This window comes from Zootoca vivipara, chromosome 10, assembly GCF_963506605.1.
Source record: "Zootoca vivipara chromosome 10, rZooViv1.1, whole genome shotgun sequence".
Taxonomy (NCBI): Eukaryota; Metazoa; Chordata; class Lepidosauria; order Squamata; family Lacertidae; genus Zootoca; species Zootoca vivipara.
Window position 1 is genome coordinate 32280317 of NC_083285.1, and position 27756 is coordinate 32308072.

At 47.7% G+C, this 27756-nt stretch overlaps 2 protein-coding genes across 8 annotated transcripts; both read left to right on the forward strand.

Moving 5' to 3' along the window:
* MYF6 (myogenic factor 6) lies at positions 1-22645 on the forward strand. 7 transcript variants are annotated; one of them, XR_004693316.2, is made up of 5 exons: positions 1-950; positions 1156-1246; positions 2538-2664; positions 20679-20754; positions 22591-22645. XR_004693316.2 is itself a non-coding variant. In XM_035126925.2 (4 exons), exons 1-3 carry the CDS (start codon positions 354-356, stop codon positions 2654-2656), a joined length of 807 nt encoding a protein of 268 aa, XP_034982816.1. In that variant the 5' UTR covers positions 1-353; the 3' UTR covers positions 2657-2664; positions 8082-12855. The 7 variants fall into 7 exon arrangements, 3 of the variants coding, with proteins under 3 accessions (XP_034982816.1, XP_034982814.1, XP_034982815.1); XR_004693314.2 differs by lacking the exons at positions 20679-20754; positions 22591-22645 and adding exons at positions 7373-7702; positions 8082-12855; XR_004693308.2 differs by lacking the exons at positions 20679-20754; positions 22591-22645 and adding exons at positions 7177-7702; positions 8082-12855 and having other exon boundaries at positions 3-950.
* On the forward strand, positions 12903-26610 carry MYF5 (myogenic factor 5). Its single transcript, XM_035126921.2, has 3 exons — positions 12903-14791; positions 20679-20754; positions 22591-26610. The coding sequence occupies exons 1-3, from the start codon at positions 14237-14239 to the stop codon at positions 22788-22790; spliced, it is 831 nt and encodes a 276-aa protein (XP_034982812.1). The 5' UTR covers positions 12903-14236; the 3' UTR covers positions 22791-26610.
* The last annotated feature ends 1146 nt before the right edge of the window (positions 26611-27756 follow it).

Here is a 27756-nt window from a genome sequence, read left to right on the forward strand (position 1 = left end):
CTGGCTGTGCTGGACGGGTCTCGGGTTCAGAAAGCTGGGAGCGCGCTTTGCGGAGAAGGGGATCTCTCCCCAAGGCCTCTTCCTCGACTAGGCGAGGATGGTCTCTGGCTGTCCCTCTGTCCGGCCAGCAGCAGCACCCAGAAGGAGCGTCGTGTTGGCCGGGCTCGCCGAGGGTGATGCGCAGCGACAGCTAAACCGGGGATAGGGTTTCAGCGGCGACTCTATATATAAAGCAGCCGGGGGCCCTGATGTCAGCGCGCTAATTAAATTCCGCCGGGCCGGGCGGCTTCTCTGCGGGGGCTTCTCGGTCGGGAGCCCCTCCGAGAGAGGCGCGCAGAGGCGGCGGGAGAGCCATGATGATGGACCTTTTCGAGCCCGGCTCCTATTTCTTCTACTTGGACGCCGGCGACCATGGAGGCCTGCAAGCCCTGGACATGGCCGACGAGGGATCGCCGCTGTACCCGGGCAGCGAGGGCCCCTTGTCGCCCAGCTCGTGCCCCGACCAGCTGGCCCCGGAGGCCGGAGGGGGCGGCGGAGGCGACAGCAGCAGCGGCAGCAGCAGCATCGGGGGTGATGAGGAGCAGCACGTGCTGGCGCCGCCGGGCCTGCAGGCGCCCCACTGCCCGGGCCAGTGCCTCATGTGGGCTTGCAAAACTTGCAAGCGGAAGTCGGCGCCCACCGACCGGCGCAAGGCGGCCACGCTGCGCGAGAGGAGGCGCCTGAAGAAGATCAACGAGGCCTTCGAGGCGCTCAAGAGGCGCACGGTGGCCAACCCCAACCAGCGCCTGCCCAAGGTGGAGATCCTGCGCAGCGCCATCAGCTACATCGAGAGGCTCCAGGACCTCCTGCACCGCCTCGACCAGCAGGACAAGACCCACCAGCAGCTCCTGCTGCCCACCAATGGGGGCGCCGTCGGAGACGCCTTCCCCGGCAGCGCCAAGCAGGGCCATGTAAGCGCCACTGCCGCGCGCAAAAGGCGCGGTCGCCTCCCTTAGCCCCGCTCCGAGTTGGCGAGGGGGGCGCAGCCGGGCCAGCGGCGGATCTGCTGCTGCTGTTGCTGCCGCCGATCGGCACTCCCCTTTCGTGCCAGCCCCCTCCCCTTGCCCCATTCCCGCCCCCAACTCTCTCTCTCTCTCTCCTTCCTTCCTTCCTCAGGTGCCCCCGCCCGACTTCTTGAGCCCTTGCAGCGCCAACTGGCCCAGCGGCTCGGAGCATTCCAGGGCGCTGCCCATCGGCACCAAGGAAGGTAAAGCTCCACACTGACAAGGGGTGGGGTGTTTCATCTGGCTGGGAGACTCGGGATTGTTGTGCCCCCTACTACGCCCTCTCTTCCCCCACCCGCAGCCCAAATGCTTTCACCAGGATTCGCCTGGTTTGGCTACTCACATTTGCGCGCGCGCGCACACACACACGAAGTCCCACATTTCTGGCGCCGACGGGTCCCCTGGAGCAGCCCTGCTTGTCAAGGGACTCTTTCCCCGAGAGATGGAGGCTGGTTTGGAATGGAAAGGGAGGGGGCGGCTCACAGACGCCTTTGAAAGTTTCTCCCCTAGTAAATCAGGCACAGCGCGATCCTAAGCACTGAACTGAGCAGGACCTCCTCTCTACAGCGCGGGTACTTAAGTTTGCAAGCGCAGTCTCTGCTCTAAGGAGAAGCGCACAGAAGGAATCCCGACGTTTCCTTTCAGCACCAGCTGCGAGTTGCACCTGTTCCGCTCTTTTATCAGGCCAAACCTGGGTAATCTTCCCAATGCGTTTGCTTTTTGGAGGGCTCGCGTTGAATGGCTCAGGAGAGTGAATTGCCTCGGGAGTTGCCTGCATGATCGCACTACACCGCACCCCCACTTTGTCCTGAGCTCACTGACTTGGAAGCGGACCCGATCCTTTCAGCGGCACATTTCGCAATAGGGAGGGACCTCCTCTGCCTGTGATCCTAAAAACACGTCCTCTGAGAGGCGCAAATTCCCCTCAACTAGAAAACGTTGTACTAGTTTACTTTGGATGTTTTGGGCTTGTGAGTAAAATCCTTGCTGGAAATGAATAGGATTCACGTTTCCAAATAACTCCCTGGGGGGTAACCCTGTCAGTCTGCTGCATCTGTCTAAGTAGGTGGTCGATCTCTCCGTCATTTGGAATAGATCTGCAAGGGATTCCGGCTGCCAATTCTTTTAACGATGAGACCCCAACTCCTTGAATTCTGCGGAGGAAACGAATATATATAGGTGGTAACCAGAAGTGTCAGCCCCGTGCTGACAATAAATGGCCGAATTCAGAATCTCCGCCACCACGATTTTATTCTAAACTGCTTGCCTTTTGCACCTGACTTTGGGTTGGTAGATCTTGGGATTGCACCTTTTTGCAACAAAACAGATCTGACGCGCCCGTCCGCCCCTTCCATGATCAGTGTGTGGGTCCTTGAGGGGCTCCTACCGTGGGATTCTGTGGTGCTTTAAGGTTCAAAAACACAAGTGGCTCGTGAGGAGGACGGGGCCCCGATCCCATGTGCGCTAAACTGCCTTTTCCCCTTCCAAACCCAGGGAATCCCCTTGGCGACTCGTCCGCGTCGAGCAGCCTCCGTTGCCTCTCCTCTATCGTGGATAGCATCTCGTCGGAAGACCGCAAAGTACCCAGCGGGGAGGAAGTCGTGGAGAAGTAGCCGGCCTGGTAGTATTTTTGGAAACATGCAGCAGCCCCGCAAGGGATGGTTTCTCTCCCTCCCTCTCCGCCCCCCCCTCCACTTCGCCCTTTGGACTAAATCACAATTAATTTAATCTTCTGGAAATCCTAGATGGGGTGGAGGGCGGCGTTGTGGAAAAGAACACACAGCTGAACAAATAAAAAACGCATCTTCTTAAAAGGAAGTTTTGCCCTCCGACAAAAGTGCGCCGGCCCGCTTTCATTTCCACCCCACCCCCCTTCCCGCAAAACCAATTTTCAGAGGTATTTTTATTTTACCGAACGTTGCCTCGACCACCCCAACCCTCTCCTTTTATAATTAATATATTGCCTTGTGGTTTACTGAGGGTCTTTTCTTTGGGTAACACAGTTCATTCCTGTTTGAAGGAAGTTCCTGGTTGCCTTGTATTCTCTCTCTCTTTTTTAAAGTTCCTGAGATTTAGGGTTTTTGTTTGCGTGGGTTTTGTTTTTGTTTTTTGTATATAATGTTAGTACTTTTCTTTATCTATTGTTCCCTTTTTTTAAAAGACAAAAAAATTATTATCTATTTAAAATGTGGAAAGTGATCCTGTATATAAGAAAAGCTAGATAAAGTTTCCAAGGTTGTAAAATAAATTTCTTTGTGTAAAAAAAGAAGCTATGCTTGAATATTTTTAGCCTTTTGGCATTTGTGTGATTCAACTGATGACTCTAAGCTGGTGGGGAGAGATAAATGATATAGGTTCCTCTCTTTCTCTAACCTCGACCCCAAAAAAGGAACAATCGGGGCCGCTTTTTCAGAAACGTACTACCAACCGATTATTGAAACGGATGGCATTTCCTCGTGCGTGGGATTATTTTAAGTTCGAGCTCTGGCCATTTGCTCTACTGAAATAATACGAGTGCCTCCTCTGAAGTCATAAAATGAATGGGACAACAGCAGAGTAAATGGCTTAGGAACAGAAAGAGCGAGAGAGAGCACTTTCATTATTTATAGCTTGCCTTCTTCGCTTGTCGCTTTTACCCAACAACCTCCCACGCTGTATTTCTTCTCCCCAAACTGTTATTAGATTTAAAATCCATCAAGTCGCTAGGCCTCATGCATTCAAAGAACATCTACTGCCGCGAATCCACGCTTTTCTTGTTCTTTTGCCGACTTTCCGGAGATCACTCCTCCGGATGTGCCTTTTGCATCCGATCTCGCATATTGCCAGGATCTATTCCCTCCCCCCCCCCCCCCATTTGCGGGTTGTGCCCCTGGCTTGCACTCCAGCCTTGTTTGAAGCAGAATGGATGGGCGTGAGATCCAGAGGCTCCGACAGGAGGCTGTCCAGTCCCTTGAGATGTGGAGAAGGGGCGTCTCACATGATGAAGGGGTTAAGTGGCTGAGAGGACGGGGCCAAGCGCTCACCTCTGGAGGAAAACAATCCGCTTCTGAGGCTGGCAAGGAGAGCCTCTTCCTCCCAGGGAGAACAGCCCTTAGTTGTAACCAGAGTTGTTTATCATCCCAGGAAGGGGCGACCACCAAGAATCCACAACCCTCCCCCCACGTCTCTCTTCCCTGCCCTCCTCCAGTCCTGCTTCCCCGCCAGCCTCACCACGCAAAGCGAGAGGCAACATTTCCAATTCTCTGCCAGGCGCTTTGTGGGTTCTGCGTATTTTGTGATTTGGTGCTACTAATTTAATTATGCTCTGGGACTCTCGTGATATTTATGATTGCAAATTGTTTTTAATATTGTGGTTTAATGCTGCAACTCGCCCTGGGACCTTAAGGTAAAGGGCGGGGTAATTAGTATTAGTATTAGAGTATTTAATCTCAAGGGTGGCAGATCTCTCAGCCTCTCATTCAGAGACTGCTGATCTGGAGATTTTCCCCCTGCCTTCCTATCTTAAGGGGCTGTGGCTGTCCAAACATCATTCTTTGCATCTTCCTAAAGTCTCGATCCTGCGTTCACTTACTTGGGAGTAAGGCACATGGAAATCCGTGCGACTTTCTTCTGAGTAAACATGGACTCTCTGTGCGTGTGTGATTCATAGGCAAAATTGCGTCTGCCAGATTTTTTATCGCGCTCCATCCTCAATAGAGAATAGCTCAGGCCCGAGCTGTTAGTATGATAGAATAATCATGATTTTCAAAGCAATCTTGCATCGTGTCGCCTTCTAGAAGGGCAGTTCTGGGCCCGCTTACGCGGCCTAACACCCTAGGACTTACTTCCGAGTAAAGAGGGATAGATTCACGCTGTCGATTCAATTCTACGTGTTATATAATTTCGCCTGACCTCAAAATTTTGTCCTATTCTTTTTGTAAGCATCATTTCCCCCTCTCTCTTAAATGACTGGTCAGGTCTTTAGAAGTTAGACCTTCTCTATAGTCCATTATGCCATAGAGAAGGTCTCTAACTTTTCAGTAGGATTTATTCCCGAGTAAATGCGCAGAGGACTCTAATCTGGCATCTGAGTTACAAAACGAGAATTTTACTCCGATATTTTGACGGTCGCCTACCAATCCAAACTCTGGAAGACGATTGTGTTCAGAGAATAGTTCTTTTTACACACTCAGCCACTCCAAAACTGTAATGTTATCTGCACAAATTTCATATGTATATTGCGACTGTCATAAATGCAGGTTCACGTCACACTCTTCTTAGCGACTTTACATCAAAGTCCCACTGAGTCCAAAAGCGATCTACTGTACTGCATTGTATAGAGAAAACCCTGGTTTATTATCCTTAGAGCAATTGAATTTAGCAAATCTCTGTGTATGAAGAGTAGCCCTTCGCGAACCTAGATGCTGAACGACGCTTCTCTTTTATTACCAGCAGAGTCTTTGTGTCTTAAGGCCTAGAAACTTAAACGCTGCCCTTGTTTTCAAGTTGAAATGGCCTGCAGGGTAGAGTTCCACTGCCTTGAGAGACCAAACTGTCCCTGGCGCGACTTTGCCGCTCTCGAAGGCGGGAAAGCTTTTAGGAGCCCCAAACCATCCGAAGGAAACAGCAGCCAGGAACGAAAACTATCCCCCCACCCACCCACCCAATGTCTGTGCGTCCCCGCCTAGTCCCAGATCTTCCTTGTGATGTTTTAGCCGTACCGAACGGTGTTGGGTTCCCCTTCCGTCCTTGTCTTCTCCCTGCAAAGCGCAGTAACGTGAGAAATTGTTTGGAGTAAGCGGGACTTCCAAGAAGGTTTATCATTAAAGAAAGAAAATAGTCCCCGGGCCTGACCGCCCCCGCCCCCCAGCCCAACGCGACCTCGGTGGCTGCAGCCAAAGAGACCCCGGGTGTGTTTGCAATTACACTGTTTGGATTTGATATTAAGAATGATAATCTTTACCCAACTCTAAAGCCAAAGCAAACGCGGCCATTGGAAGCACAACTCTGGAGAAAGATAAGCAGGTTTTGTGTCTGGATCTAGTGAGAGGTCTCTCCACCCCCCCCCCCCTTATTTGCTCCCCTAAGCCCACCCACCAGGTAGAAGGTGGCCTGCAAAGGGAGCAGCTGGAGAACGAAGGAAAGAGATTTATTCGGCTTGGGGCTGATTGAAACAAGGTCAGCTTGGACTTCCTACATCCTACAACAGTCTCCCATTCAGGCACTGTCCTGTCCCAGGCTTGCCAAGTTTCAGTAAGCTGATGACCTCATGCACCCTCTTTCACCATACGTAACCCAGGCTTCCTCAACCTCGGCCCTCCAGATGTTTTTGGCATACAACTCCCATGATCCCTGGCTGACAGGACCAGTGGTCAGGGATGATGGGAATTGTAGTCTCAAAGCATCTGGAGGGCCGAGGTTGAGGAAGCCTGCCATAACCAATATGGAGCTTCAGAGAGCTCAAAGCGCTTCACGGTAGTCTTCATGACAACCCTGTAAGGTAGGGCACATTGTGAAATAGAACCCATGTATAAAACAAAACAGAACGGGGAGGGGGCGGAAACTTGTATACATTACAAAAAATGGTTATTGTTGTTAACCAGACCTTAACCTAGTACTGTATGGTATTTATAAAAATGGAAATTGGAGTTCCGCATGCATGCAGGTTTGCTTGTTTTCAGTGTCCATGTGATGGCGTTGTCATCAAAATGCAGAGCCAGCCCACCCATGAGGCCAGGTGTGGGGGGGGCACATGAGGTGCCAAAATATATTGGCCTGACTCTGTCAAATTGCCAGTCCATACTGCACCCCACAATAATAATCCAATTTACCCTTTGTAGATGATATTTGATACATTTTTTTAAAAAAATGTTGTCATTGACCCCTTTGCTATATATCAATGACCTGTTTGGAGTATTGCACGCACACACCCCGCCCCAAAGCACCCTTTGTCATGTCAACAAGATTGTCACGGCCCTTTGCTGAAAAAATAAATCCACTTCATCTGCTTGCTGAACACTTCTGGTTCTAGTAACAGAATCATGAGCATGGAGCCAATCCGATGCTCTTTTTCACAGTGCATAGACTCATACAAAATAACTAGAATGCATCGTGAATCTGAACAGCGTTCCATCTCCTCTACCCTCAACTGCAGGCAGTTTCGGGAGAACTCTAGTGGCTTCAAACCCAGCAGTGTGTCATCTGAACCCGGACCCCAGTTGGTCATTTATCCTTCCAGTGAGAACCAACAAGCTTCCCCACCTCACCCCGCCGCCCGACCCTCAGCTAGGATCCATGCTCGAATTCCTCGATTGCTTGGTTTAATGAGCATCTGTTGAATTCATTTCTAGCTGTTGAAACTGCTGCCTTGTTTAGATGGGGCTGGCTGGCTGTGGAAGGAGCTGAAGTCACCGGATTGTTTCAGAATGCCATGTTGTGAACCGCCCGCCTTGAGATCCACAGATGAACTGCGGTATACAAATTTAAAACATACATACATACATAGCTGCCTGGAGAGAAAGGCACCCAGCGCCTCTGGAACAAGGAACCCGGGCAGCACCAGAGAGCCTCTTGCCCCTGGCCTGATGCTCCTGTTGCCTCCAGCAGGCCGCTATTGATCTCGGCCAGGCCAGGCCAATGGCTTCTGCAGCTGGGCCGGAGCCCTCAAGCCTCTGGGGCAGGTACGGCTGTGTTGACATAGGTGCGCTCTTGGGCGCAGCCGGGTAGGGGTTAGGGCTGGAGGGGGAGGGAATCTGCCAGCGGCGTCGGAGTCTTTGGGGACCCCTTGAAGGTGCCAGCCCCCCACCCCGCATATGTTGAATGGTGAAAGACTGAGCTTTCTAAGGAGGAAATCATTTCCTTGAGGACCAACATCCCGAGCTGGAGTTTTTTCCTTGTCGCGCGTTCCCAACTCAGCCATCTCCATCTGAGCGGGTCTTTGTATAAAATCTCTCTCTCTCTCTTTTACCTGAATGTTGCCCGTGGTTGTATTTTTCCAAGCCTTCTCTTCCAAATCAATCGCGGCTGTCATGCATTCCTAAGAAGTTTCTCTATCCCCAGAACACTTTGGCTGAAGGCGCATGGCTGCAGAGCCGCCTGCATTCCTGACAAAGGAGGAAGTGACGGCAACATTTGCTACCCGCCTTTCACCATGAGATCCCAGGACGAGTTACAACAATGTAAAAATAAAATAAAATCCCGTATTAAACTCAGTTAAAACGATTGCCATGTTATCAATCTTAAGACTGCCTATCATTCTTCTGTCACTTATTTACATGGTGCGAATCTTTGCTTTAGGCTATACATCAAACAACCTTGTGTTTGATAAATGCAAAGATTAGCAAACTCCCCCCCCCCACTGTAGCAAAAAAGTAAGTACGGGTACTGTACTGTATTGGAATTTCCACGGGATGTGGAATAGATCCTGTGTAGCAGAAACATTAGGGACCCAGGTGGCGCTGTGGTTAAACCACTGAGCCTAGGGCTTGCTGATCAGAAGGTCGGCGGTTCGAATCCCTGTGACGGGGTGAGCTCCCGTTGCTTGGTCCCAGCTTCTGCCAACCTAGCAGTTCGAAAGCACGTCAAAATGCAAGTAGATAAATAGGAACCGCTACAGCGGGAAGGTAAACGGCGTTTCCATGTGCTGCTCTGGTTTGCCAGAAGTGGCTTTGTCATGCTGGCCACATGACCTGGAAGCTATACGCCGGCTCCCTCGGCCAATAATGCGAGATGAGCGCGCAACCCCAGAGTCGGTCACGACTGGACCTAATGGTCAGGGGTCCCTTTACCTTTACCTTTTAGCAGAAACATACGCAGAAGTATGGGAGCAGGCCAGACTCCTTGTCCTTCGGTAGTTTTGGCAACTTTTTCTGACTGGCAACGAGAGCTTAGTTCGCCCTTGACTTCCCATTGATTTGAATACTGGCTGGACCTGGAATACTGGACCTGGAATTGAAAGCAGGTTCAATCTCTAGCCAGCCTCTCGTGAGCCCTGCGTAAAAATCTTCACAGCTCTGTAGAGGCCTCTGAAAATGTCGGAGAGGGAAAGGGTCAACTTCTTGCCGGCTCTCTGAGCCTCTCTCCCCTCCACGTGCAGCCTTTCACTCACTCAGTCGGTTCCCGGTTCCCACAAGTGCCTCCTTGGGGGGTGGGGAGGCTCCTTTGCTTCCCCACTCCCTGCTTCTCTGGTTCCTCTCTCCGGCTGGACGTTTGCAAATTTGTTTGGAGATCGACTTACAAAAAGGGAGCCGGCTCCTCCGAGAGATACCAAATGCCCATTTGCTGGAGTGACGACACACAGAGACCAGCGCTCCTTTTAGCAGGAGAAAGCAGCCGAGGACTTTCCCAAAAGCTCTGGACAAAGGAGACGAGAGCTGATGTGCTGTAAACGCAAATATCCCTTCAATAATAATCACAACGAAGGCTGGAGGAATCGCTTCTTACTCAAGAGAAAGAAAGAAGCATTTGGCTGCGTACACACCATAAATTTAAAGCACATAGCTTCCAGGAAAGAATCCTGCGGAACCTGTAGTTTGTTAAGTGTGTTTTAAGCTTTGTGAGGGGTAAACTACAGTTTCTATGGTTTGGGGGGCGGTCTGTGTGCTTCAAACGCGCTTTGCTCATCAGGTGCAGACACTGGCTCGATTTTGTTTCTCTGTGAGGGTGCATCTAAACTCCAAATAAACTCTGAAAAAGACTCGATTTCTCTCCTCCCGGGGAAAATACCGAGTTCCCCTTATAAAATCTGAAGAAACCTTTTATTGCCATATATTTCGACAGCATTCCTGTAAAGGCACTTTCCCCTCTGCACTTTCAGACGTTCAGAAACTCCCTGATAGAAGCATGATTGGCTGTCAAGTGATGATTTGGGGCTTCAGGGCTGTTGACTTGAAAATGTGCACATTCGCCATAAGCGAGCTTTTTAAACAGCACATTGGCGGTGAATATGCAAAAGCTACTAAGCGCTTTCTGAGCAACGCCTGGCGAATGTGCACAATATAACTGGCTGGCGTCTCTGCACATTCTCTATTCAGCCCACAATAATCAGCTCTCTGTGAGCTGATGGTGTACCCTTCATCCAGGCTAGTTCTCGCCTTCTTAACGATTTCTTTTCGACTGCACCAGCCATGCTTCCCATCCCTTTGCGCATCTGCTCAAATATTTTATGCCCCCTGAGGTCACGAAGCAACAAGGCGAGCGACGCGCAGCGCTTCTGGTCCTCCTGATAGCAATCAAACTGTATTATTAGCCCCGCTGAGAGGCCCTCTCAGCCACCGAGCTGATTTGCAGAGAAAGCGCCCTGGAAAAGGCGGCTGGCGCTTGCAACAAGTTTATTTGTGTTCTTCGGAAGAAAAATCGGTAAACGGGTTAATTTTCGCCCCTGGGGAATCCGCGAGCTCAAAACCTCCATCGGAGCCAGTCCTCGAGTTACAGCTCACCAGATACCTCTTTCTTTGCTTGGTGGGCGATTCCTCCCTGAAACCAGAGGAACGGATCCGCCGGTTGTTTTATCCAGAAGTTCATTTTCTACCAGCGTGTCCCCCTTCGCAAACTGCTTAGAGCAGCCTTCGCCAACCTGGTGCTCGCGACAACTCCCCACCAGCCCTAGCCAACGCTATGGTGGCTGGGAAGTTATTAGGGGAGAGATGACTCAAAACATTGACCTGTATTTCAAGTGGGGAATATATTCAAAGCGTGTGTGAGAGACAGACACGCCTGTTCCTTATAATAGGCAGAAATCGCCTTCGCTAAAATGAAAGCTTTATATCATGTACTGTATTAGCATATTTAAAACATATATATTATATATCAAGGAAAGGTGAATTTATATAGATAGATAGATGATAGATAGATATTTTGAAGGCACCTCTGTTACCTTTCGCTTTTATTTATTGTAAAGTGGTCCATCATCAATTATTATTGATGATCGATCCACCCCAGTGAAGATGGACGAGATCTCCAATTCTCAGTAAAATTTCCAGATGGGGGGGGCGTGGGTTAAGTGTAGACATAGCCCTAATCACTGCTCTCCTTTGAGAAGCGAAGAAGGGACTCAGCAATTCATCTGTTAATTCTTCATACAAGACAGTTTACTTTGGGTCTGTATTAATAGCTGCCAAGTTATCCCTTTTTTAAGGGATTTTCCCTTATGCTGAATAGGCTTCCTCGCGAGAAAAAGGAAAACTTGGCAGCTATGGTCTGTATTTGTGTACGCCCCTTCGAATACCTTTTGACTTACTTATTACTACTTCTCTTTCGATGCGTTTCAACACTGAAAAATAAAGTGTTTTTTATTTTTAAAAAGTAACAAATACGTTACAAAATGAACCCAAGACCCGTACAAAATCAGGATTAGTCCACTGAAGTCAATGGTTTAACTTCCTTTTCGAATTCGTTCGCCTACACTACGTAATTGATTGGAAACATTTTCAACAGCTGGAGGGCCGCATTCCTTTCAAGGCAATGTTCCGGGGGCCACATTCCAGTGGCGGGCGGGTCCAGAAGCAAATGTGGGCGGAGCAACGAATTTTGCCTTCCTAGACTGACTTCTTCCCCCACCCTTCTCGCATCCAGGCCAGCAAGAAGCCTTGCCAGAAGGCAAGAACTTTCTCTGCATCTGGACTCAGGAACACGGATAGAAACTGCCCTCTCCCTTCCTATGCGCACGTTTAATACCGATCTCTTTACATAGGAAAAGTAGCGCTGAAAAAGTGCAGGATGCGAACTGGGGAAAGCAAGCAGTTAGGAAAGAAGCCGAAGGAAACCAGCTGTTTGCCTAGGAAGCCTCCCCTTTCACATCTGGGCCATTGAAAAGTTTGTTGGGGCCTTGGCGAAGGCCTTTTCCTACCTAGCCCACCTTGAGGCTCCCCGTCCCTCCCCCTGCCCTGCTGCACTTCTTAATTGCTGGGACCTCGGGGAGGCTGTTCCCACCGCCTCGTGTCAAGCTACTCAGGGTCTGTGAGACTCGAAACTTTACACTGAGAGAAGGCGGGGCGGGCGGTGGCAGCTGGAACGCATCTGTAACGGTGCAGAGGCAGGATTGGAACCGCCTCCCTCCGGCGCAGCCTCTGGCAAAATGAAACTGCAGCAAGGGGGGGGGGGGGAAATAAGAGAGCGAGGAGGAAAGGCGGCAGGGCAAGAGATGCTTGGGCTAAAGCAGTGGCTCCCGGTGACTCTGCAGAAGCAGGGGCTTGGGCGGGAAAAAAACAAGTCAAGATTTTAACACCCCATGCGCCCCACTCCACAAATCCTTATCTCTCCCTGCTGTAATAATAATAATAATAATAATAATAATAATAATAATAATAATAATAATAATAATACTCTGTCCATTTGGGCGGCTCCCAATAGAATATTAAAAACAGGATAAAAGATCAAACATTAAAAACTTCCCTAAACAGGGCTGCTTTCAGATGTCTTCTAAAAGTCACATAGTTGTTTATTTCCTTAACATTTGATGGGAGGGCGTTCCTCAGGACTGTTAAAGTCAAGGGGCTTGAAATGTTGACTCTTTGCTTGCCCAATGATCTTAAGAATGTGTCAACCTTTGAGGGGGTGGGGTGGAAGGAGACTTATGTGAAATTTTTTCTCCTCCTGCCCATCAGAAAATTCCCAATTGCTGGTAGAACATTAGGTATCATTCTCGAAGCCCAACGCATTGGAAAGCCAGGAGTCCTGAAAGTTTTGATCAGTCATTAGAAAGGAGTGTGTGTGTGTGTTCTGGTATTATTACTATTACTGTCCATAGGTAGCTCATGAGACTCTTAATCTCAGGGTTGTGGATTCGAGCACCACGTTGGGCGAAAGATTCTTGCATTGCAGGGGGTTGGACTAGATGACCCTCGGGGTCACTTCCAACTCTACAATTCGATGATTCTAAGATAGAGAAAAGGGAGAAAAGCAATGACAAACCTAGACAGCATCTTAAAAAGCAGAGACATCACCTTGCCTACAAAGGTCCGTATAGTTAAAGCTATGGTTTTCCCAGTAGTGATGAATGGAAGTGAGAGCTGGACCATAAAGAAGGCTGATCGCCGAAGAATTGATGCTTTTGAATTATGGTGCTGGAGGAGACTCTTGAGAGTCCCATGGACTGCAAGAAGATCAAACCTATCCATTCTTAAGGAAATCAGCCCTGAGTGCTCCCTGGAAGGACAGATCGTGAAGCTGAGGCTCCAATACTTTGGCCACCTCATGAGAAGAGAAGAATCCTTGGAAAAGACCCTGATGTTGGGAAAGATTGAGGGCACTAGGAGATGGGGACGACAGAGGACAAGATGGTTGGATAGTGTTCTCGAAGCTACGAACATGAGTTTGACCAAACTGCGGGAGGCAGTGCAAGACAGGAGTGCCTGGCGTGCTATGGTCCATGGGGTCACGAAGAGTCGGACACGACTAAACGACTAAACAACAACAAGATAAAGACTCTAGGGTTGCGATCGTCCCTCTGAAACCGGGGCGGACACACATGGTAGGCCTAATTTTTAACTCATAGGCACAGCAGGAAAAGCTTTGCCTAAAGGCTTTTGAGCTGGTTCTTTCAATTGTCCTTCGTGCTCCGTTTGGTATCTCTGCTTCCATGGAGAAGCGCGGCTACTTGAAATCTTCGACGATTGTCCAACTTTGTTCTCTTCTTAAGAACAAAGGTCAGCTCGTTCTAAAGCTCCATTCTTAGCCACGTCTACTCAGAAGAAAGTCCTAAACTCCCAGGAAAGTGGAGTTAGGAATGCACCCTTCCTTGGAGAGAGGACTTGCCCTGTGGGATTTCCTTCTAAACAGACGGCATAGGATGGAACCATCGGCTTCCTGAAGGCGGGAACTGACTTGACACTTAACTGAGCCGTAGCTTTTTTGAAAGGCGGCATCTCTCTCTCCCCACCCGCTCCTGGTTGCTCCTGCTTGCCTCTCTTCCTTCTGCTCTGATCTCCAAAGTGTTACTAATTGCGCCTCCTGAATCCACGCCTTTAAAAAGCAGCAGCCAAAAGGAGCTGGGAAAGAGACTGTTGTCCCCTTGGGAGAGAGGAGGGGGAAGCTCTACACAGACGTCCCCCCGTCCAATCCCATCCCCTAAGTAGGGGTCATGGCGATGATGCTCTGAGCAAGTAGGCAGCCCCTGGGTGGGCAGCCTAGACTGTCCTGCGGGTATAAAGAGCCCTGGCCTGGCCTGCCCGGCTCCCAGATCCCGGGTGCCTGGCGCGCCGCCCCCAGCTCCAAGGATGGACGAGTTGATGGACGGCTGCCAGTTCTCTCCATCCTCAGCCGTCTTCTTCTACGACAGCTCTTCCTGCATCCCTTCCCCCGAGACGGAACTGGTGGAAGAGGACTTCGCGCAGCGGATGGCAGCCTCCTCCTTGTCGTCCTCGTCGTCGTCTTCTTCCTTCGGAGCGCACCCGGCAGATCTGCCCGGGGGATCCGACGGCGAGGAGCACGTCCGGGCGCCCACGGGCCACCACCAAGCCGGCCACTGCCTGCTGTGGGCTTGCAAAGCCTGCAAGAAGAAGTCGAGCACGGTGGACCGGAGGAAGGCGGCCACCCTGCGGGAGAGGCGGAGACTGAAGAAAGTCAACCAAGCCTTCGAGGCTCTCAAGAGGTGCACCACGGCCAACCCTAGCCAGCGGCTGCCCAAGGTGGAGATCCTGAGGAACGCCATCCGCTACATCGAGAGCCTCCAGGAGCTGCTGAGGGAGCAAGTTCACCACTACTACCGCTTGCCCGGCGGACAGAGTTGCTCCGAACCCAACAGCCCCACCTCCAGCTGCTCCGACGGCTTGGTAAGGACTTCGGAGGGACCCCACTCGAGGCTGGTGGACCGGGCCAGGGAGGGAAAGGGGACCTCTTCGCACTCTCCCAGAGGAAGAGGCTGCGTGGGGGCCAGTCGGGGGTCGTGGCGGGTGTGAAGCGCGCGGGGAGCTTCGGAGTGCCGCGAGGGGAAAGGTAGGCGCTTCTTTAAGCCGCCTGGAAATAAAAAGCGCTTCAAGGTTACGTATTGCGCCCGGTCTTCCTGCAGAGCAGAAGGGCATAGCGATATTGGAAGAATCTTCCTCCGACGATCATTTTATGTCTAGGTTTGTCCTGATATGGTTTCCACTCCTGCTTTCCGAGGCTTAACGCCTCAGTCGAGGCGGCTTGCCTAAGCGCGATCACAATAAAAACAGATTGCGCACCCATATTAAAAAAAAAGACAGATTAGATAAACAAACACAAATCAGCCTTTGGGAAGGTAAAGGCTAACAGAGGGGAAACGGCAAGAGTGGAGAATCTTTTGAACCTCAGTGAGCAAGGTACACGCGCTCACTAAGCTGATGCGAGGATGGAACATCTTGCTAGTTGCGCGTGCGCGCACACCCAGAGCAAGGAAGGCATTGTGATAAACTCCTAGTCGTCTTTAGAGAATTTCCAATGTGCTTTGGAAATGCTTTCCTCATCCACAACAATCCTGCGAGGTAGGTCATTATCCATCTCACCTGGCAGAGGGAAAACAAAGTACAGTACTGAGTTCAATACTCCCAAGTAAGCTGGTAAAGTATTGCAGTGCAAATTCTCCTCGCTGAGCACGCGCTTGAACCCAGTCCTCCCATTTTGATAGACCTCTCTGCTGGTGGAGATGATCAAATACAATAATACGGGAGCCGTTCGCGTGTCCCTGTGCGCCCGCGCGCCTGCAGATGCTGAGAAATGTGAGCGTATGATCTATTTTAATGCTGAAACGAATTGACTTGCGTCAGAACAAAATGGATTTTTGGTGATTTCATAAACAGTTGCGTTATTGGCTAAATTGCTTGCTTCTGAGGAAGAGCCTTGCGTTGTTCAGAAGCTAGCAACTTTTATCAAGTCGTCTAAGGTATATCCTTCCGATTAATGTGACAGAATGCAAAAGACTTTAATAACTGGCAAGTTGCAGTTTTAGGCCAAATAATTTGGGAGGATAAGCCGAATTGTGCTAGTAGGCACGTCAGTTTTACTCCTCGCATGGAGATGGGACCACACGGTTGCGTGAGAAAGTCGCGCGTTTTGTCGTCGTGGCCGGGTCAGCAAAGTAATAAAGGCAAAACTTGCGCTCACTTTGCGCTACGATCTTACGCACGATTCTTTGTAACGCGCGTGGCCAGGAAATTGCAAGCGAGGCAATGCGCTTCCGGCTGTGACCCGGGGCGTGTTTTCTTGGAAGCAAGCGAACGTTGAACTCAGCGTGTTCCCTATTATGGAAGTAAACATGTTTATGATTTGTGGTGTTAGTCCTAGATCACTCTTAATGAAAGCAATTAGCCAGACGCTCAGATCTTGAAAAGCCGTTTGAAATCGACAGGCAAGTGAAAAGTCCTTAAATTCTAATTAATCCAGTTTTCTGGGCGTGCTGAAGGAGACGTCGCCTGCGGTCCTATTAAGCACGTTTCTTTAGGAGGAAGATCATCGGAAATCGGCGTGTAAATTTCCTTGGATTTAGTCCTAGGTATTGAACTAACTTACTTCTGATCAAGTATTGCGCTGTCAGAGTTTTCCACTGTACAGTATGTTTATTTGATCAAAAGATTTAACCATAGACAACAAGGTTATGGTGGAAACAACAGCTCCCTCCGAGATGATGCTTGTTTTCTCCTAGTTTTTCTTCCCTGCTGATGGAGAAAACATTGTGTTATGGGGCTGTTGTTGTTGTTGCAACCACATTCTTTTCACCAGGCATTTGGCTCCGGATGTGCCAAGCTTTGATGCGCTTGGGAAAGTGTCCTGTCCTGGCTGGCTGCGGCTTTCTCTTGCTGCAATCCATTCTCCATGGTCAGTGCAGCTCACACAGATTGGAGATGCCCCAGGTTGCTTGGCTTTCGTTCCCCTTCTTCCTACGAGCAGAGCGTTGAGGAAATATTGGAAGCCAAAAGGAACTCCTAAAACTGAGCCTGAGCTGCCTGGCTGCTTTCTCAATGGTTTCTTTCCCCCTCCAGCAAGCAGAAAAGTACACTTCGTTCAGTCTAGGGCCTGGCTTCCATCCGATATAACTAAATTCATAAGAAATGCTTACCTTTACTACTACCAGCTGTGGCAATTCAGGGTGCTGCTGCTAGATTGTGGGGAAGGGCTTAAATCGCAAATGGGCCACTCAGATCCTATTTTTCTGTGTACCTTATTTGTCTGGCACCATCTGTCTGGAACATCAGCTTACACACATTCCTGTCCTCTTCCCCTCTCCCAGTCATGGATTTTCGTTGCTACTCCATTGCTTCCCATCGATGGAGTGTATTGAGAGATAGTACTGTATATTCCCTCCTCTCAACCATCCCTCCTCTCCAGTGCCATTTTCTGTTCTGGGCATGTGCACAGGTATTTCTGTACCGCTGTGTGTGTGTCTGTCTCTCTGTGTGTGCATACATCTTCTTGAAAAATAAACAAACCAGGAAATGTGCAAAAGCATCAATTATTTTGTTTCACAATCAGCAAATGGAAGCTTGCACTAAACAAAATAAATTTCCGTTACATTTTTTAATTCTTAAATCAAGGTCTTGGGCAAGAGCTGATATTTACTGGATTAAGGCTTGCACAGGATATATAGAGGTGTTGCCCAAGACCTCGGCAATGATGTGTTTTAAAAAGTGCACAACGCATTAACATAGAATAGAATCATAGGATTATAGAGTTGGTAGGGACCCCAGGGGTCATCTAGTCCAAACCCCTGCAATGCACTTACGGTATTAGTCTGCAAGGTGTTCCCACCCAGCAGAGTCCCTGAGAAACCAGTTCCTTCTAACTGGGCTGTTGAAATCTGGCCATGTCTTGCATTGTTTGGGCACCCAGAACAAAATGGCAAGTTGTGCTAGAGTAAGCAGCAAATAGAAGTAGCAGAGGGAGTGATAGAGGCCACCCATGAAAAGGTCACCACCACACATGTGACACCCCCCCTGCAAATGATGCTAATGAGCTTCCGCTCTAGCAGCGAGTGCAGATGTTTAACAGGGTTTTTTTAAAAAAAACTTTTTGGATGTTCAGCTGTCAAATTAAATCTGGATTAAATATAAAACAACCCCCTCCCCCCAAAATATGGGACACTGCAAAAAACAAAACTTGTGTGTGGACGCACAGCAAAAAAACTCCTGTCTGGAAGCAATCTCAGTAGCTGATCTGCCCATGTGATTACTGTACTACTGTTTGTAGTAATATTGTAACAAAGCGTCTTATCATGCATTGGTTTGTGGTTTTGCTGTTCTGCATGTTTTATTGAGAGGCATCCTCCTTTGGTTCATTAGTAAACTTTTGTAGGCTGGAGCCCATCAGATCCACGAAGTGTAATCTGAATAGGCAAGGATATATATATATACTGTATTTACATACGTAGTTCGCTGGGAGGTGGGGGAGCAGGGATGGAGAGAAGTGGGGTTGGATAGAAATGAAGTGCATTTCAGAAATGAAATGGTGATTACAGAGTAGCTGCGGAGAACAAACGCTCATGCAGCCAATTCTTTGTTGCACCACATAGATTTTAAGCTGCCACTCCATCGCTTTTCTGCAGCAGCAGCAGCAATACTATATGATTCTATAATAATACTATAGTATCACATAGTTGGAAAGGTCTTCCAACCAACTTCCTCTTGAAAGGTAGGCAAGATCAAGACTTCAAAGTGAAGCACAGCTCACCAGGGCCCCTTCTTTTAACGTCAGGTCTCAGACCTTGAACATGTGGCATGGTATAGAGAATCTCTGAGTACATAAACATTCCACTGAGTAACCATACACCAGGGGGTGTTGGGAGCAGGGCTTTCAAGGCAGGTGGCTCCATAAACCCCACAGGCCCAAATCTCTTGTTTTGGAAGCTAAGCATGAGGAGCTTCCATGGGCAGCTTCCTACAAACACAGGACCCAGAATCTTTTGGACTACGGAAGAAGGAAGCTGCAAAGGACAGCAGCAAAGCAAATAGGCAGGACCAATTTCAAACAAGGCACCTGGTTTGAGGCAACACAAAACTAAGCACCCACACATCTGCAGTCACAGGGCCATTGCTAGCCACCCTAACCTAGGAGAAAATCCCTTCCAACCCCAAACATGGCTGTCAGTCAGACTATGAGTAAAGTCCATCCATAAAGTTTCTTTGTGAAAGAAAACCTTTATTGATAATATAATAATAATTTATTATTTATACCCCGCCCATCTGGCCGGGTTCCCCCAGCCACTCTGGGCGTCTTCCAACAAAATATTAAAATACAGAAATCCATCAAACATTAAAAGCTTCCCTAAACAGGGCTGCCTTGAGATGCCTTCTAAAGGTCTGGTAATTGTTGTTCTCTTTGACCTCTGGTGGGAGGGCATTCCACAGGGCGGGCGCTACTACCGAGAAGGCCCTCTGCCTGGTTCCCTGTAACTTGGCTTCTCGTAGCGAGGGAACCACCAGAAGGCCCTCGGCGTTGGACCTCAGTGTCCGGGCAGAACGATGGGGGGTGGAGACGCTCCTTCAGGTATACTGGACCGAGGCCGTTTAGGGCTTTAAAGGTCAGCACCAACACTTTGAATTGTGCTCGGAAACATACTGGGAGCCAATGTAGGTCTTTCAGGACCAGTGTTATGTGGTCTCAGCGGCCGCACCCAGTCACCCGTCTAGCTGCCGTATTCTGGGTTAGTTGTAGTTTCTGGGTCACCTTCAAAGGTAGCCCCACATAGAGTGCATTGCAGTAGTCCAAGCGAGAGATAACTAGACCATGCACCACTCTAGCGAGACAGTCCGCGGGCAGGTAGGGTCTCAGCCTGCGTACCAGATGGAGCTGATAGACAGCTGCCCTGGACACAGAATTGACCTGCGCCTCCACGGACAGCTGTGAGTCCAAAATGACTCCCAGGCTGCGTACCTGGTCCTTCAGGGGCACAGTTACCCCATTCAGGACCAGGGAGTCCCCCACACCTGCCTGCCTCCTGTCCCCCACAAACAGTGCTTCTGTTTTGTCAGGATTCAATCTCAATCTGTTAGCCGCCATCCAACCTCCAACCGCCTCCAGACACTCATACAGGACCTTCACTGCCTTCACTAGTTCTGATTTAAAAGAGAGGTAGAGCTGGGTGTCATCTGCATACTGATGAACACCCAGCCCAAACCCCCTGATGATCTCTCCCAGCGGCTGCATGTAGATGTTAAAAAGCATGGGGGAGAGGACAGAACCCTGAGGCACCCCACAAGTGAGAGCCCAGGGGTCTGAACACTCATCCCCCACCACCACTTTCTGAACACGGCCCAGGAGGATTGAGGGGGTTCACTTATGGGAATGGTTGTAGCTTAGCAGGAGAGTGCATGCTTTTGCATGAAAATGGCCTCAAGTTCAATCCCTGGCAACTCACAATGCTGAGCTAGGTAGACCAAAGCAGCTTCCCATGCTGAACATAAGAAGAGCCTGCTGGATCAGGCCAGTGACCCATCTAGTCCAACATCCTATTCTCACAGTGGCCAACCAGATACCCTTGGGAAGCCCCCAGGCATATCCTGAGCACAACAGCATTCTACCTACCTGCAGTTTCCAGCAACTGGTATTCACTGCCTTTGTCAGTGGAGTTGGAACATAATCTCCATATTGCCATAGCTTCCTGTCTTATTTTGGGGTGCTCCTTCTTGGGTGCCCAACACCAGCGCAGCAGAAGTAGTAGCCGTTGCAGGAATTGCTATGAAACTCATTTCTTCTCTCCTCTTTCAGGCTGAACGCAACATCCCAATGTGGTCTAGAAGAAACATCGCTCATGACAATGTCTATTGCTCTGATCTCCAAAATGGTAAGGCTCAGAGTCCTTTTCCCACTCCAAGGAAGTGCTGATAATATCAAGAGCAGAGAGGTGCTTTCTCTGTGGAAGATCAGCAAAGGGCCAACAGGCTTTGAAGAGGGCACTTTTAGTTGCATTTCATTTATATTCTCTACCAACTGCTCAAGCTGGGATAAAAAATATATACAAAGCAATAAACCATAGTGATCAGGAGCTGGCAGAAGGTAGATTGAGATCTGCTGGTAGATTTCTGGGTGCTTTTCGGTAGATCAGCAGGGGTGTTTGGTTCTCAGTTGTTTAATGACGACAACAGCAAAGGAGGCTTTTGCCCCATGTGAAGATTATGTTGAACAAAGGAACTCAACCTTCCTACAGACTATACCAGGCATCCCCAAACTCTGCCCTCCAGATGTTTTGGGACTACAACTCCCATCATCCCTGACCACTGGCCCTACTAGCTAGGGATGATGGGAGTTGTAGTCCCAAAACATCTGGAGGGCCGAGTTTGGGGATGCCTGGACTATACTTTTAAAGCCCATCTAAAGCCCATTATTCCTCAAATAATTTTGGCCGATGCAGTTTACACCTCACAGAATTACAATTCCCAGCATCCTTTAATAAACTACAGTTCCCAGAATTCTTTGAGGGGGGAAACCCAGTGTGAATGTGCATTATTTATGTTTGCAGCCTCAGGTGTAGATTTGTAGAGGCAAATCAACTCTTTTTAAAAAAAATTTTTATATATAAAAAACTTTATTTGGTTATTGCAAATCGTTACACAAAATCTACAATCCTTACCAATTTATTTTATTGAATTCCCCCCCATCCCCCCACCCCTTCCCCTTCTTAACCTTCACTAAACTGTCTTGCCAATTTTCCTTCATATCTATGTCTACACCTCTTAATTTCTTTTTCGACAGCATACCATTTATTTTGCTGATCTTCCACAACTTTTTGTACATTCTTTCTATCCTATTTTCCTATTTCTTTCCTTTTATGTCCTATTCCTCTCTCTTCTCTTTTTCCTCTCTCTCTGCCATGTTGTTATCTGAGCGTTTAGCAGTCCTGTAATAGATTTGGTTTTTCCGCCTGGCACTTAATATAGTCCATGAATGATTTCCAATTTTTCACACTATCTTCTTTCTTTATTCCCTTTACTTCTTCATATTTCCTAGCCAAATTGCAATAATTCATTACTTTAATTTGCCATTCCTCCTTGGTTGGTACCTTTTGAGACTTCCAATCTTTTGCAATTAGTAGCCTTGCTGCTGCTGTGGCATAACTTATCAAACATCTATCCTGTGGCCTGATATCTTCCCCTAACATGCTTAATAGGAAGATCTCCGGTTTTTTCTTAAATGAGTATTTCACTATTTTTTTTAATTCCCTGTAAACTTCCTCCCAGAACACCCTGATGTGTTTGCATCCCCACCACATGTCTCATTTTGACATCTCCAACATTGGTTGCTGACACCCGGATACATCTTGAGGCAAATCAACTCAAAGCAGGATGTAATTGGCTCTTTCTCTGAACCACCATGTTGCCTCTGACTCCACCCCAACACCAATCTCTATTTTGGATCTAGCTCTGATTAGTGGATCTCAGTGTGTGTTTTTTTACCCAGTGCTTTTTTTTCTAGAAAAAGAGATACTCACCATGAAGTTGTTACAGTAAGTGCCACACTTTTTAACAACAACAAAAAGAGGTGCCGGTACCACCTGGGGGAAAAGCACTGGCTTTACCTAAAAAGAGAGAGAGATCCCACAGGCCTTAAGTCTGCCCATCTAATGCCAAGTCTAATGTTATTACTTTCCATTGAATATCCTTTGTTTCTTCCCCCGCCCCAGTCTATCCGTCTGAAGTGAGCACAGCCCTCTCCAGCCTGGATTGTTTGTCCAGCATAGTGGATAGAATCTCTTCCTCGGACCAGGCGGGTCTCTCTCTGCAGGACTCCACTTTGCTGCAGGATTCTCCCGGTGCCAGCCCTGAGTCACAGCCAGGCACTCCGGAGACCCCTCATCCCAAGCTCATCTATCATGTACTATGAGCTGGCTGAGATTTGAAACCAGCTCCGGCCACGTTCGGACATTGCTGAGAACTCCCAACAGCAACGAGAAGGAGGCTCTCCATTGAAATCCGAGGCCCTTGGAATTCCACCGGACCAAAAATATGTATATAGAGGAGACGTCACTTTAAAATGTGTACATTTGTGAATATATCTGCCCCGTCTCCCTTTCTACAAGGGGAATGACCTTATATTTAACCAAGACATCTATATTTTAATATTATATAATTCTATGTTGGGTTTTTAAACTGTGCCACGTTAAAACCCTAGTTATTGTCAAGAATGGACATGCAGGCAGAGCTGGCTCAGGCAGAAAAACACTTCATGTTTTGAGATGCCCAAAATGACAGAGAGAATTTAAGTTATATTTTCATATGTGTATTTTTCCCAACTGAGGAGAAAAACAACACCGACATGCTGTTTGTTTGTTTTTATAAGAGATGAGCTGAAAATTCTTAGAAGACATTTTTCTGAGACAGGTTCTGTGGTTTTCTTTTTCTTATGGGATGAGAGAAAGATGGCTGCCTTGCAGAATTTTATTTGAATATGTTCTACCATTTTTGTGTGGGGCAACCATCATTTCCCCCACTTCTATGACCTGGAGCAACTTCAGGTCTGTGTGGAGGATGCAGAACGGCAGCCAGGCTTTCAACAAAGTGCCGGCTGCTTTCATTTGCAGCAGGGGGAGAGGGTGGAGAGAAACTTTAGAGAAAAGGAATGAAGAAAAAGAGATACCATTCTGCTAATGGTCAGCTCCATTCCTAAGAAAATTTTGGATAATTTCTCCTCCCTCACAGAAATTTTGCTGAAATAGCACTCCCATTTTTCTGCCCACAAATAAAGTGGAGAATTTTGAGAGGCAATTTTCACACACCTCTGCTTTTTATAGCAATTAAACAGCCTTAACCAGGTAGGGTGAGGCAGTTTGCCTCAGAAAGGAGCAAATTGTCATTATATTTTGGCCACTAGGGGAGCCATTGGAGACTCATGTTCCTGCCTCTAGGGTTTTGCACTGCCTCTGTCTTTACTGCCATAGTGGTATCATTTTACACAGAAGCCTTTAGAAATCAAATAGCACCCCCCAAAAAGTGTTTGATGCTCCATATTACTAATTCCATTCAAGAGGCCCCTCCAACGGAGAGGAGCACTTAAATGTTTTGGTGGGCTTTCTCCAAACTAAACTGATGGTTGAAAAACTGGAATGCAAATCCAATTCTGGTTTTATTTTTTTATAGCCATGCTTTCAATGCTAATAAAAAAGCCTTGCAGATTTTCTTTGGGGTTAGGGAAGAAATCTGTGTTTCAGTTCATTGTATGTAAAAGAGAGTCTTGGTACAGTTTTGGATTATGGAGAAGCTCTTCAATATGTACTTAAAGAAAAACAAAGCAGGAAGGCTCAAGTGTAACATTTAAAAGCACTTTTGATCTCCATGGAACTCAATCATGCAGTTTTATGAAAGGAAAGAGTTCTGCAAAGGGCAAAGCACATTCAGGTTTATGGTGATTAGCAATTCTTCAGAGACCAGCTGAGCTAGCTAGTACTAAAAGTGAGATAGTTCATAGTGTGCAAAATATCACAATGGAAAACTTCTCAATTTATATGTAATGTAACCCTGTTATTTTCCCCCTGCCTTGGACATCGAGGTGGGCAGGGGAGAATATGGTGATGCTAGCATAGAAGTTCCAATCCGATCCTTTTCAATGCTTCTACTGCCTCTATAAACTGTAAATTTTGTACACCGGCTGTGACAGTAATTACCCACCTTTACAACACAACCCTACACAGGTCTACCCAGTAGTTGGTACAATTGAACTCAATGGGGTTTGGTTCTTTAGGGTTATGCTGGTGGTGTTTTCCATACTATTCAGCACAGACCACAGTATAACTGTTGTGTATGTGAATGTGCTGTTCTTCTGGTGTGTTCCATGTAGGTTATTTTACACCATCAGCGCCACAAGCAAAATGCAAAAATCCACTGTAATAAAACATAGCAACTATGGAAAGTATCATCAGCTCCAACTACACACTAGAGAAGCTGTACGGAATCCTCTGTTTCAGTTTGTGCCACCATGACCTTGCAAATGACCTTCTGCAAGGCATGCAGTGTAACACTGACAAACCACATGCCCGTAATATAATATACGCCTCTTTCTGGCTAGCTGGCATTTTCAAGAGTCGCAAGCAAGGTCAATGGCTCTCTTTTCGGCAGGCAAATGTTTTCAAACAGAGAGTCCTGCCGTTCATGCCTTACTATCCCGAAACAGCTGTATGTCAAGCTTGAATATCAAGCTGAAGAGCGTTTCCTACAGCAGAAGGCACCAGGATGTTGGATTGTTGCGAATGTTGTAAAACTATCCATGACTCCAAAAGCCTTTATCGTGGGAACTTTTCTATCTGGAGGAGTGTACTCAGGAGGACACACCTGAGCTGTATCTACAGGGCTTTAAATGCCAAATCAAAGCAAATGAGAGAAGTGAGTTATGCAAGTTCCCTTGAACATGTGGACACCCAGAGCCCAATAATGTAAATTGTGCTGTAATATGCATTGCACTGGTCCATAAGGGAAGGTCCATCATAGCTTAGTGGTACAGTACTTGCTCCAGGCAGGGTTGGGCGTGATCCTTGCCTGAAACTCTAGAGTGCCAGTCAGTGGGCCAATCAGTATCAGCAATACTGCACTAAATAGACCAATGGCCCTCTGCTCCTATCAGCTACACAGGTGACAGGGACTACCCAAGGCTCTGGCCTCCAGCGTGTCTGTAAGGACTCTGGGGAATTGTTGCACTACTTTGGCATCTATCCATTTCCTGAGAATAAATTGCTGTGCAGACGGACTCTTAGATTCACCTGTCTGCATTTGTAGATGATTTTAAGGTTCATAGGAGAAAGAATCAGCTTTCTTGACCCATGAAATCCCTACAGTTCTTACAACCTAACCCTATGCCCGTCTGCATAAGAAGAAAGTCCTACTGAGTTAAATGGCTCTTACTCCCAAGGAGGGGTGGTCCATCCCATTTTGCCACCTGAGGCGCAACAAGAATGTGCAGCTCCCTGGCCCGCCGTGCCCCATCCACTTCACTTCAGCCACCAGCAGGATGCCCCCACCTCTCATCAAACGTGCAGAGAGTCAAGGCATTGCTTCGCATCTTCTCCACCCCCAGAAGATGAGCAACGCTGTGTGCTGGAACGCCTGCTTCTCACGGGTGAGAGGGCAGTGTTTTGGTGGCAGTGCCGGCAGTGGGGTGGATGAGGTGTCATATTTTCTGCTTCTGCTGCCTGAGATGTGTGCATTTGCCCCACTTCATTGGTGAGTTGGCTCTGCTCCCAAGTATAAATGTGTAGGATTGCAGCCTTAAAAATAAAGGAGCTCATCTCAAGGTTTGAACCTGGCAAGCAACGGTCTGTAGAAATTCTAAAACGAAAACTGGCAATATGGCCTCCTTTTTAAAACCTGAGTAGTGGTTCTACCTGGGGAAATAAGTTCATTTGTTTATTTTGTGAGGTTATATACCATTGCATTGTAATAAAACCTTACTTAAAACCAGTATGTATGGGCTAAAACTCCTTTGTTGACTAGCAAGGCCACTCTTGTTGTTGTTGTTGTTTAGTCGTTTAGTCGTGTCCGACTCTTCGTGACCCCATGGACCATAGCACGCCAGGCACTCCTGTCTTGCACTGCCTCCCGCAGTTTGGTCAAACTCATGTTCGTAGCTTCGAGAACACTTACACCTCAATAACTGTTGATAAATACCAGGGGTGGCCAACTTCCAAGAGACTGCGATCTACTCACAGAATTTAAAAAGTGGCAGTTTAAAAAGAGTTTAAAACCCCCTTTTTGGGGTTCAGGTCAAAGTTGTTGAGGTTTTCTTAGGAAGGAGGAAGGCCCATTTTGGGGCGGGGGGCGGGTCAAAGTTGTTGAGTTATTTAGGGAGGAGGTAAAATGTTGAGCTTTTTAAAGGGGAGCCACAGTTGTTCAGATTCTTTGGGGGGAGCCAGTGATCTACCAGTGATCTACCGCAGATGTCCAGTGATCTACCAGTAGATCACGATCTACCTTTTGGACATGCCTGATATATACCATTACTATACTGTGTATTTTGGATCTATGGACTGCAATAAAGCTCTCTCTCTCTGTGTACACAAAAGGATAAAACAGTAAAACTATAAGAAAAAGAGAGTTAAAAACAGTATTTAAAACATTCAGAAAATAATTAAAATCAACAAGAAGTTAAAATCTATATTAAAACACATGCCAGCATTCTACATGTCCAGACAGGCTTGCCTAAACAAAACTGTTTTTAGCAGGTGCCAAAAAAATAGGTACTATTAATGCAGGGTCATTGTTAAATGGCAATCAAGTCTATAGAAGGGACTCTTCAATGAAAAATGAATACAACATGATTAAATATTGCAAGTGAGTGGAAAAAGAATGCTGTACCTATGGAGACATTTACACTAACCATGGAGAACAAGAAAATCTCTGAGTAAATCTCCAGCTGGGCTTTCTCAGTGCTTGATACGTGCCCGTTCCACAGTGTAGGAATTTCTCACACAGTAAAAGAAAAAAGTCTGGAGTTGGAAATCTGAAACTACCATGTCGGTGGTTTTTAATAAGTAGTATTAACTTTACAGTGAGACGTATTATTTAGCTGCCAAAGAGCACGCTTGCAAATTTTAAAACAAAGAAAAGCACTGCAAATGTGTGTGTGTGTGTGTGTGGGAAATACCGGGCAACTCAAATTGGTTTAGAACTTAGAAATAACCATTACATTACAGAACATGTTTTTATCAAAATGAATATGAAATTAAATTCCATGTTTGTGCTTTTCTTCCCCTTTTTCCTCTATAAAAGTAGCTTAGAAAACAGTGAGCAACAGATTTTCCATAGACTGAAAGAGATTTTTATCGGAATGAATGCGTGTTGCTGTCACAATTATGTTTGTAGCT